The 12,198-nt window shown below is 44.0% G+C and overlaps 1 protein-coding gene across 1 annotated transcript in view; it reads right to left on the bottom strand.

The window, feature by feature from the left end:
* Window positions 1–3,207: 3,207 nt before the first annotated feature.
* The window catches only part of E2F6 (E2F transcription factor 6), a 439,338-nt gene continuing 430,347 nt past the window's right edge, over window positions 3,208–12,198 (bottom strand). Inside the window, exon 7 of the mRNA XM_069605960.1 lies at window positions 3,208–7,074. Within this exon, the coding sequence (XP_069462061.1) occupies window positions 7,058–7,074 (17 nt within the window). The 3' untranslated portion in view covers window positions 3,208–7,057. The remainder of the gene's footprint in view (window positions 7,075–12,198) is intronic.

Here is a 12,198-nt window from a genome sequence, read left to right as displayed (position 1 = left end):
GTGAAGTCTAAGAAAAGAATTATGCTTTGAGAGGTGGCCTCCAAACGAAGTAGAGTTGTAAATAGCTGGTAACTTCACTGACAACGTAGGACATGATCTATGTAAAGACCAGACCAGGTTTTGTTTTTTGTAAAACACTTCTTTTTTCTAGGGACTCACCCCCTCCGACGCCCCCCCCCCCCCCACCCCAATAGCAGCTATCCCCAGGCCTCGAGATAAGTTGCATACTAGGCCTTTTTACACATGAAAATATTGTAAATACCACAGCTTTATTATGTTCCTGTGTACATTTACACAACAAGTTTAGAACAGAGGGCAGTACAAAGGTCAGTGTCAGGTTAATTGACAGAAACCAGAAGGCTTCTTTTGATTTTTATTTGCATGGATGTAATTGCAAGCCATGGAGAAAAGCCTCAAACAATTTCTCTGAAGCCTTTCAAAAAATAAAACTGCTCACTGTGATAAAAGGATGGTTTCTTTCTATTCAGCTTCTGCTGTGTTGTGTGTAGATGCTCATTGACCAATCCGAAGTACTGTGCATATTTATTTTCCTAGCATTTTAGGATTGTATAACAAAATGGAAAACTAAGCTGCAATTGAGAATTAATCTTTTGTAACAAATTATGTTTCTTTCTAGTGAAAGCAAACCAGTATTGCACAATTGTATTTTTCAGAGTTTGTACTGTGTGCATAATCATGCAGAGGCAGATCATTTTTACACTTATAATTTACACTCCAATTATAAAAACAGTGTGTAAAATGAGTATGCACGGTCTAGTTTACATCCATTCAACCTTGCAGTCAATGGGGTACATTATTATAAATGGTCAAGGTTGAGAAAATGTCATTCCACCAATCACAGGTGTTGTAGCCTCTCAAATCTTCAAGACTACAATTAAAACATCCAAAACCTGACTCCAGAAGTGCAACCGCTGTCCGAAAACAAAAAAATAAAGTTACATTTGTAAATGAACTAGAAACTCAGCAAAACCTGCCCCTGTGATAATCAAAATAGGTACTTAACTTCATACATGGTTTGTCCAACATCTAGGCACTGTGATTATTATACCTCAGTCAATACTCAGTTTACCGACCTCTGAAGAATGTTAGCCAATAAGATAGCTCAGCCAGTTGAACGTGGGTTGCTGCAAAGGGCACAATCTGTAGGTTGCAGGTTCGAATACCGGCAAGGCCAACTTCGACTTTCATCCTTTCGAGGTCGATAAAGGAGTACAGACTTCGGTTTGGTGATAATTGTGATAAATATGTTCATTGTACAGCGCTTTGCCAAAAGCGTTATTTATATAACCATTTGACCTTGAGATTAGGCACATAATTTAGCATGGAGTTCTTGCCTCTCTGCACTGTTGACTTTCATTAAACACCAAAAGACAATTCTGCTATCGAACCTCAAAACACACAATACAATTCATGTTTGCTTTAATATGCGATTGGCTAGGTTTTTGTGTTTCCAGCATTTAAATATACATAGGAGAGATCAAATGGCCAGACTTTAGAGAAATAATGCAAGGTGTATTCTGTCACAATGCAAAAAAGCTGCCGCACGGTAATGATTTCCATACAGTTTTTGCACACGTCGGCTGGATGTCACATACATTTTACTCTCTTGAAAAAGAGAAAAGTAATTTTTAGTCTCTTGAAATCACATTTACTCAGATTTTAAAAACAGGGAGTAAAATACAGCGCAAAATATTACCTGAGGCACTGGCTATCCCCCTTCCAGTTACCCGTGAGGAGAGAGGGGAGGAATGCAATCTGCACAGAGAGCTATCTAGCGTGGCGTTGATGTACAGGGGTATGAGGAAATGGGTAAATTGAAAAGGGATGGCGTTTGAAAAGTAACTTTTTTGTGGGGAACGACTGAATGGAGGGTAAGACCCATGAGGAGGCTTGTAAGGTATTCCACTTTGTTGAGCCCTGGAGTAAAGAACAGTTTTAGTTGAGTGGTGTTTGAGGTGCAACTAGAATTGTTTTTATGGTTTAGGTTCATCAACTGGAAGATATTGCAGTTGCTGTCAAACAGAACCCCAAATTTGCAAGTCATGCGCAAGGAAGGTGATAGTTAAAACCAAAAGGAAGAAATTAGTTTCCACAGGAAGAAGTTTAAAGGTTGCAGAGGAGTGGGCCTTGGACTCTTTGAAGAACAACCACAAGGAGGGACATGGGGAAGGTGGTGTTGAAGTTCCACGTGGGACAAATGGAAATCCGATGTTATCCAAGCCAATGCAGTGCTCTTTAAATCCACTGAGAAAAGAGTATGAAGGCGTGCTGGATGATCCAATGTTGAAAGCTGCCAGAGGTAGAAGAACAAGAAAGGTGTGGCGAGAGAGCATTGGGCATTAGTTACATTGTAAACTACTTTGAGTGCAGTCTCTGTTGAAAGTGTGGACTAAAATCCAGGTTGGGGTGGGGGTGTTTCCCAACGGAAAACCCAGAGGTAGAGGATTATGCAATTAAAGACAATCATCAAGGACCTTGGAGTTGTAGGAAAGGAGAGAGAGATCAGTAGAATGAGGGATTGTTGGGGGGACAGCAATGTTTTCTTTTTTTAAGGTATGACTCCCGCAGTGTCCCAACAATCTAGGAAAATGCCAGCTGAAAGAGAGCCAACAAATATGGGAGAGGTGAGCAAATGTGATGAGTGAACGTTCCTTGATAGTTTTGGGTGCCAGCATCAACTGCAGCAGAAGATGGGTAGAACTCAGCAAATACGAGAAGAGGCTGCTTGAAGTTGTCATACCACTTTCTCAATCTTGACTTCAGGGTCCTACAGAAGAGAGTATCATTTGAAGTCCAGAGTGTGCAGAAATTATGTGGCCTGAGACACTTGTGTGGGACAGTCTGAAAAGACTGCCCACCAGATACGTAGCACTGAAATCCCTGCTGATGGAGGGGGAGGGGGTGGGGAGGGCGTCACGAGGTGGTAAAATAAAAACAAAATAAGGAGCTAGAGCAAGGTGCTGCAGAGTGCTTCTTTTTGCTAATTTGCAAGTGGAAGATTACTGGCAGTTAAAACAGGCTCCACAGGGGCATCAGCTCAATTCTGTTCAAGGTGTTGTGTCAAGTGCTTTTCTTCTGTCCGTTCTTTGGGCCAACCATTCTTCTGAGTTGAAGAAACCAGAGCAGTATAATAGGAAATATGTGAACCAAGAGGACCTTAAATAATAAACAAAAACAAAGCCACCATTTAATGTGTTTCATATTTACTATTTATCCACTGGTGGACAATCCCCACCTACTACATTTGGAAGCATTGCTTAAGCAATTGACTCACATGTCAAACATTTGCTTTTGTGCAGCAGATTGCTTTAATATACTTTTCTAAAAATATAGTACATTTGTACAAATGTTCAAAATAGTGAAATGCAGAGTTGTTTGAGAATTTTACCAGAAGGGGGTTTAACGTGATTTTACTAGTCTAATACTAAACTTTGTTATCACTCATTCATTGATAAATGTTTAATTGTGCATGCATTATATGGCACCTGTATAGCATTGACAATACTTGGACAGCTGTGAAAACTAATTTAAGTATTTCCAAAGGAGTGCACATTCTACGAAAAATCCTACACAGCAGCAGCATGGCAATGTTTTGGATCAGACCGTCAATTTAATTTGCTAATTAGCAGTTGGAAAGCACTGTTGCAAATACATTTAAAAATCCTAAAAATACTTTAGACTACTTGTACAGTTAGGAAAAAGAGGATCGCTATTTTCATAAAATGTAGGACTGTATTCCCCAATTAAGAATGGCTAAACCACAAGCTTTACGTTGCGAAGAATGAATTAAAAAAATACACTTTCAGCAAATTGGGTTTGCTTAATTAGAGGGATTAAACATTTATGTGATTGAGCCAAAGGACCGACTGATATTAACCAGGAACAAAGAAGATTAGAATTTAAATTTGGTACATAGAGGCAGAATTCTAATATACAACTCCTACTTTGGCTGGAGAAATTGGCCAACAGGTGCCTTACATCCCTAAACCACTCAAGGATCGGTGCAGCACAGTAAAACTAAAATTATTCTGCTTCAATTATTAGCCTTCCATCAATTTTCTTGGAGTAAGTGGAAGAACCAACTTTATAACCTAGCGCTTTGTTAAGGAAACCATATTCATAGCCTGGCAAGTTATTTGAATGATGTCACAAAGCAGTGTCTGATACATTGATTGAATGCTCGAACATTGGCCATCATAAAGAGCAATGTCAGAAAAGGCTATCATCACCAATTCCATTTTCCATCCTTCGCCTAATATATCTCGAAAGAATTCCCTCGTCTCCCAAGATAGGAGGATTCCAGAATACTGCTCACCAACAGAAGGACCTCTGCTACAGTTTTGAACAATGTTTTATAAGACTCCAATAGAAAATTCAAGATGTTTGGTTAATCTGATGCAAAAATGAGAAAAATATGCATGACAGTTCTATTATTGTTTCCTTCTCGAGCATGCTAACCCTTTCTAGTGAACACTTAAAATAAAATACAGAGGACAAGGAGGCCACCACTTACTACAAGCATCCCTCATTATTGTTCTACAATGTCTTTGAATGAGCACATGCTTCAAAATTCTAAATAGTAATCAACTGAGAAGTTGAAGATTATTTTCCCTGATAATTCTCCATTAATGGTGCGTTTACCAAACAGTGCTTCAGAAACAGCCTTACCACCTACAATATGAGCTCCAGGTGACCTGATAATGATGTGACTGCTCAAACAAAAACGAAACAATTACACATGGAGAGTGCATTAAGACCTTTGATTTACAACCCTCAAAAAGATGCCTCAATAGATTTGGTGCAATGATGAATTACCCTTGAAACCCAATGCATAGTGTGTTCAAATGTAAAGATGAATCCGAAAAAGGAACCAACAAGAACACAAAAGAAAAACTACTGACTGGGTGAAAAGAAACCAGAATTTAAATTAGAAGACAAGTGAAATAGGACTCCGCTCAAAAAGTGAAGGAGTACAAATCAAAATAATGGCAAATGGAGGAAAAACCCTTTCCAGGAGAGACAGTAACGGACATATCTGCATTGATGCACACAAATGCTACCATAACCCTTGACCTCCCAACGGTATGGAAATTCCCTTTCAAACCTCCTAGGCAAGAATTAAACATGCACAAGAGTCTTACAGTATTTTCCATTATCTGATAAAGCTTAGTACTGTACATAACTTTTTTCAAACAGGACTAACAAAAAGAAGATCTTTAGCATGTAAGAGGGGACACCATCAATGCAAAACCGAAGTACTAAACACAATATCATAAGTGTAATATTTAAGACCGTCAGTGTGCCTGTAAGACATACATACTCATAAGGTAGGTTTCAGGACTAGAAGCTAGAATGTTAGTAAGGTTATCCGATTAAGGGACACTTGGCTGTAATAAAACATACCTGCATCCAAGAATTAAAATGTACTCTGATGGGCAGCTTACAGAAAGGGCATTGCTCTGGGACTTGGCTCCGGGTATTTAGATAGAGTCGTGCTTGGCATTTAAAGCAGTTGACACCTTTTAACTATGCCTATAGCACTTTGACTGTCCTTTATTCGTGTTTTCGGACTGGTCTCTACCGACCCACCTACACATGCGATAACGAAGATGATGTTCAAACAGTTGATGATGTTGACCACTGTATTTAAGATGTTACTTTCTCAAGAATTAAATGTGTGCAGTTATTTGCTTTGCATAAAGTGGATCTGAGGCTTGCAGTGCCCTTAGAAAGGATGTCAAAGTAGAAAAAAAGAAAAATGGTAAAACCTTTTTGGTACACCGATAAGTAATCTTTCTGTCTAGTCCTACAGAACCCACACTGAAGGACTTGTTTGGACCTTCGTTCAGTGCTGGCCTCAAAGAAGCAGCCTTGACCATGCTTTCTTGGCAGCATTCAAAGCCGTTAACCAACAAGACCTCTCCTCATACTAAGTGGTCACACAGCAAAAGAGTGTGCATATCTGAAACTTACATCTGTTTAAGTAGTGAAGAGGGAAATGTGGCCTCCTAGAAATACAAAACAATGATTGGTACTTCTGAAAGCGACAGAATAAATTAGTAGAAAAAATATGAGGCAGTAAAAACTAAATCTAAGATAAAGGACATAATTTTTTTAAATAAAAGTTCTAAATCGGGCATCTTCCCATGGTGGGTAAAACAAAAAAAGTAAAAAGTAGTTGCTGTATTTGGTGCGGGTCATTCTGGTAGTACTCTCAGTTAAGGTCCTAAACCTTTTCTTCAAAGCATTCTCAGTTGACTGCAACTTAAGTTGCATTTAATTACAATGTGCTCTGCAGGCTGCCGATTGGAAAATGATCCAGAGGTGTGAAAATAAATATTTTTTTTATAGTAAAGCTATTTAACAATAATATTTACTCAGACCGCTTAAAGAAGTTATTCCGAATGAGCCGAAAAGCACAGGAACCAAAATAAAACATACAAAATGCATATACACCAACGTTTCACATTAACCTGCGATTTAACTTCCTATATACAAAGGCAATACGTTGATTTAACTTGTGTCTCGAAAGCCCCTTCAAAGATGTCCAGTTATAATTTAGTGTTCCTTCCTCAGTATGATAATCTCACGAAAATGCATATGTAAGCATCGACAAATAAAAAAATATTCTTCCAGTGGTTTCTGCATAATTTGCAAAATTAGGATTGGTTTGAAAGACTGCAAAAGACCATACTCCCCATGTGTGTTACTCAAACTTAACGTTTCAGTGCAAATGCAAAGCGTCTTTAAAGTGCATCACCTTCCTAAACCACAGAACGCAGTTAGATTGAAGTACTCTGATAGAGTGAAATGACGTCACACCAGAGATTTCCTCCCGGTTCCAACTCTCCATCTTCCTTCCACCCTGAAGAGAATTACAGGAGTAATCATCAACTGTGAATAAGGCCACAGGTCTTTGAGCAAAGCCGTCGAAGCATTTGGACACAATGCAGTGCAATTAGTTTTCAAACTAGATCCAACTGGAGCGTGGTGCTAAACTCATGGAGTTCAAAAAGGTACTCCCCAATCCGGATCCTCAGGAGTCATTACAATCTGAAAAGAGAAGAAATCCAAAACAGTTCTGTTAACAGACATGCCCATCCCACATTTTCTTTTGATGATGATAAACTTCGCAATACATTAAACAGGAAGCCTGTAATTCAATGTTACACATTACCAAGTGGATGCAACAATGCATTATACAGCATAAGAGGTGACCAGCACACAAGCCGAGTGCACTTCTCAGCAGTTACATTGAGCTCAATATGTTTACGCCTTTTATTGTTAATTTTGTTTGTTCTACTCCATGTTCACCACCCGTCCAGGATGACAGATTGGGGGTCAATTTTGTTGGAAGAGCCAAGTCTTCAGGGCTTTTTGTAAACTCAGATAGCCCAGTACGTTCCTGATCCTTCAGTAATTATTGGGATCAAGATTACTGTGCATATTGTAAGGGGGGGGGAAGGGGAGAGTAGCCAAGAGGTCCTGAAGGTGGGGTATTGTAACCTCAGATAAAGCCCCCTGCACTGGTCTTGGGGGAGGCAGGCAAAGTTGTGGGGGTAATAGCTTTTCTCGTACCTGAATTGTCCTCTGGCAGCAGGTGTTGAGTTGTCTGGATGGGTGCTGCCAGTTTAACAGGAGTGGGGGAAAGGCGCTACAACTGAAGGCTTTCTTTACGGTATTCGTTTTGAAACGAGAACCAAGCTGGCCAGATAAGGATTCTATTCCAATGATTGAACAGAGAGCTATTTAAATTCAATTCGGAAATTCAACTGAGAATAAATGCAGTTATTGCAAGCCTACATAGCCGACAATGCACATGTGTAGCTCCTGGCCCAATTAGGGTCTAGCTATTTCAGGTTATATTACGCAACGCTGCAGGAAATGAGGGACAAATAAAAGACATTTACACTAAAGTAGCCAAGTATTTAAAGTGTGCAAGTAAACATGTGTTTGTGCCTAAACAATTCCTCCCTGGTGTCGGGTGTCGCTGGTGTCTGATGGAACTCTGAGGGCAGCCCATCTCCTGTTTGTGTAAGGAAGGTCTTTAACATCTTTGTATGGTAGGTTGTCTCGTGGCCCTTTCTTTTCAGCCAGTTTGTGGGGAGGGGGTGTACACATTGGTCCCACACTGGCCTTGTGGCAATAGCCACGCCCGTGGGACAAATACAATGAGGACTGCATATGGACACTATCAACAGGCAGGTTTGAGGTATACCTTTCTACTTATGTACCAAAACGATCACCAGACAACTGGGGGAGTTGGGGGAGGACACATGGGCAGGATATTGGTCACCTATAGATTCTACTATAACAGCTTTATGGTACCACTAATCGGGGTGAATTAGGTGCAGGCTTGTGCTAGGACAAATATCATTCCTCAGACGATGTGCCCTCACTACCCTGCCAGACAGACCATGAAAGGTTTGAGAAGGATGACACCTCCTGTATACAACATTACTTTTTCAAAAAGCAGCAAAGATGGACATTACTATGAAAAAAATCTCAAAAAGAAACAACTAGCACAACTCATTTGGAGGAAAGAGCAAATCCAAAACCAGCTTCCGTGACTAAGGGGAGAAAAGATACAAGATGGACAAGAGAGGGAGAGTAGGAGGAGATACAGGAGTGATAGCATGGGGAGGGAATGTAGGGGAGAGTCAGGGAACAGTGAGAGAATTATTGTAAAACTGCACCAGGAAAGGTGGAAAGCATTGCCATTTGAGAACAGGGAAAAATAGTGAAGAAAGAGGGAACAGGTATTGGAAGAGAGCAAGGGGAGTTTGTACAGGGACAAACTAAGTTGGAAGAAGTGAAAAAGTGAGTGGTAGAGATGAAGACTGGGAAAATGTATGAGCGATAAAGAATGAGTGATAGCCAGTAAAGGAGGAGCATGAGGGGGACACTTTCGGCCTTCATCTTTTGAAATATCTAAACAATGTGGTTGCAGCTCAACTTCAGTGCCACATACATCACAATGGACTCATTAAAACTTTACAATTAGGATCTAGAGCGAGACATTCTCCTATGTCGTCTTCACACTGTTAACAAACCTTCCACCAGAGCACTGACCTGATGATTTCATGAGGTTATGTTTGTAAAGACCCATTAGGGCATGTGAGGAATCAGGATTATTCTATGGACCCCCAGACCCCCATTACACATAAACAGTGCAATTTACAGGCTTTACAAGGAATATCAAACTCTCTCCAGCTCTTTATCAAGGTTGATCCAAGCCCAGATGAGCAACGGTATGAACCAGGTCATATTCCCATCACTGATAGAGGGCGCTAGTGAGCCTACCAAGGTGGCGGCTTCGTAGTAAGCTCTGTGCGGAGGCCCCAAGAATCCTGAGAAATCGCGTGCAACCAAGCAATTAAGTGATCATCCAGGCAAGGCAATTAAATCTGAAGCGGGCGGGTCCCGTGCTGAGACGTGGCGGCTCTTAATTACTGAGGCTGGGGTAGTCGCGGCACGCCAGCGCCACCCTTCCCAGGCCCGCCGACCTCCCTGTCGGCTGCCTGCCTGGGGTCTGAAGACAGGCGGACAGCGCTGCGGCTGGAGTCGGTGTGGGAGCACTCCTCCCTGTCAGTGTCCCTGCTCCGGCGCACGGCCTGGGCGCCTGCCTGCCGTGGCACGGTGTTGCTGATATCGGGGGCGGGCTGGCAGGGGTCTGGAGCGGCGCCTGGACCCCAGCTTGTAACTCCCTCCGGGGACCGACGGGCATCAGGTGCTGCAGCCCCATGGGGGAGGGGGCGGTGGAGTTAGGAGGAGCAGCATCGTGCACGCCCCCCCCTCCGCCGCCACGGCTTGCAGCCACAACAAGAGCATAACCGATGAGCCAGCACAAACAACAGGTACGACGTGTGCACCCTGCCCGCTCCCCGTCTGCATATAAAATAAGGTGCGGCAGTCCTGCCATGCTACTACCATCAAGGTTGGCAGCTTCCCCGGTAGCTATAACGGCAAAGGCGAGCCCCGGATTCCACCTTGACCACCTCCCCGCACCACAAAGCACCCGAGGTGGCGGCGTCCTGCTCTCATGGGGGTGGGGTGAGGGGCCTCCCCGACTCCAGCACTGCGAGCGCGGCGCCACTTTTCCACACGAACGGCCGCCTGTACACACTGCCCACCTGTGTCTGCAGCAGCCTATCACTAGATCGTGCAAGCCCTGACATCAATGTAAGCCCCCCAGCATCACTGCGGTCTGGAAACTTACCAGGATGTGACCGCAAGTTCCTGCTGCGAGCCTAAAGCAGGCAATACCCAGTGGAAAACACACAGCGGGGCACAGCTCACAAACTAGGGCGGTTCGCGCCCTGCTCCTACACTACATCTGGGTCCGGCACGGCCACGGTCAGCGAACTGAGTCACACACAGTGACGGCCCACCCAGCAGCATATCCACAGGCCAGGAGCCCACGGGTCCAGGGTTGCTGGCCAACTGCAGCGCCTCAGCCTCTTCCTGGCTCCAACTCTGCTGCTTGCCCCACCCCCCCCCGGAACAACAGCGACTGGTGGCGAAAGTGGACAGCCCGTACCCCGCTAGCCACACACACCAAACTTAAGACCCACAATTTACCCAGCACATACCATGGGTAAAACAGATAAGGCACAGAAAAAGCTGACATTTGAAACTGAAGCAGTAGTGAAAACACCCCAGCAAGAAGGCCTGATGGCTTCCCAGCCCTCCAACCCATGGCCTGAAGCTGGCCAAACAACACCCCCAGCCCCTGACATACATGAAATCCTCCTGGATCTTAAAGCTGGGATTGGAAATCTCAATGCCAAACTGGACTCTGTCGTCCAAAGTTGACTTACTACAACACAGACTGGATAGGCATGGCGAGCGCCTTGACACAATAGAACAGAGGGTCTCTGAGCTAGATGACACTACGCCCATAATAACCAACAAAGTAGCATCATTAGAACGACAAATGAAAGAGGTAATGGTGAAAAACGAAGATTTGGAGGGGCGGGCTCGCTGCAGCAATATTCGGTTAGTGGGCATAAGGGAACAGCAGGCTACGTCAAGGATGGAGGACTTCGTTGAAAAACTGTGCAAGGATCTCTTCGACGCCACTGCCTTCTCTCAAATCTTTGTCGTCGAAAGGGCACACAGGTTTCCGGCCACACGCCCGGTCCCTGGGGCGCCACGCCACTCAATCATTGCAAACACGATTCTTAAACTAGCCAGAGAGAAAGGCGACCTCCAATATGATGGGGACAAGGTCCAGTTTTTTCCCAGACTTTGCACCCTTGGTCCAGACAGCAAGGAGAGCATTTACTGAGGTGAAATGCCGCCTACATGCAGGGCAGATACCATACTCCATGTTATTCCCGGCTAAACTGAGGATTCAGCATGCAGGTAAAACTCAGTTCTTCACCTCCCCAGAAGACGCAAACTTATTCCTTGACAATATTGGCTGCCAACCCCTGCGCAATCAGCCGTGCCCAAGAGGAGGGAGACGGGGCAGGAACGAACCTCCGTGAATCAACACTGGGTACACGGCCATACTCCCCGAACTGCCGGCATAAGTAACAAATGGTTCCACACATCTCAAATTGGAAGGGGCTTTCGCTCTTGGGAGGCACCTGCGCCCCTAGCACAGCGTTTTTCAGTTTACAGTTAAAGCCCATTACCTGGGCAAAGTTATACAGGCATGTTGGTGGTTGCCCGGAGAGGGACAATATGGAGAGGGAGGAGGTCATCATATGGGGCGGGGTTTCTTATGGACAAGTTGAGGGTTTTCCGTGTGCAAATGGGTAATTCACCACTTCAAGTTCAATGCTACTTGGTTGTAGTAACAGGGGGTGGGGGGGGGGGGGGACTCTTGACGGGCAGGTTGGGGGTTGCCTGTGTATGGGTGCGGGGATTTCTGTTTATGTTGGAAGTTTGTTTTTGGGTAAAGGAACAAACTGGGAATGGTACCATGGCTGCAATGGCCCATTTTGGGGAAGCCAAGCGGTATAGCATACAGGGAGTCTATGATCACCAAGATCCTGACCCGAGGCCCTTCCCGTTGAGGGTCTGCCCAGATCCGGAACACACTCACCCATTGTTCCATTCAGGGTAGCAAAGTGGAACGTCCGTGGTGGTCATAACCCCACCAAAGCCCATAGAGTGGCCCAATATCTCAAAAGGCACAATGTCGACGTTACGCTGATTACCCCTTCG

The sequence above is a fragment of the Ambystoma mexicanum genome, chromosome 4p (genome assembly GCF_040938575.1).
Source record: "Ambystoma mexicanum isolate Mex_15411 chromosome 4p, UKY_AmexF1_1, whole genome shotgun sequence".
NCBI lineage: Eukaryota > Metazoa > Chordata > Amphibia > Caudata > Ambystomatidae > Ambystoma > Ambystoma mexicanum.
Note: the sequence above shows the minus strand (reverse complement) of the source record. Positions and strands in the feature narration are given on the sequence as shown.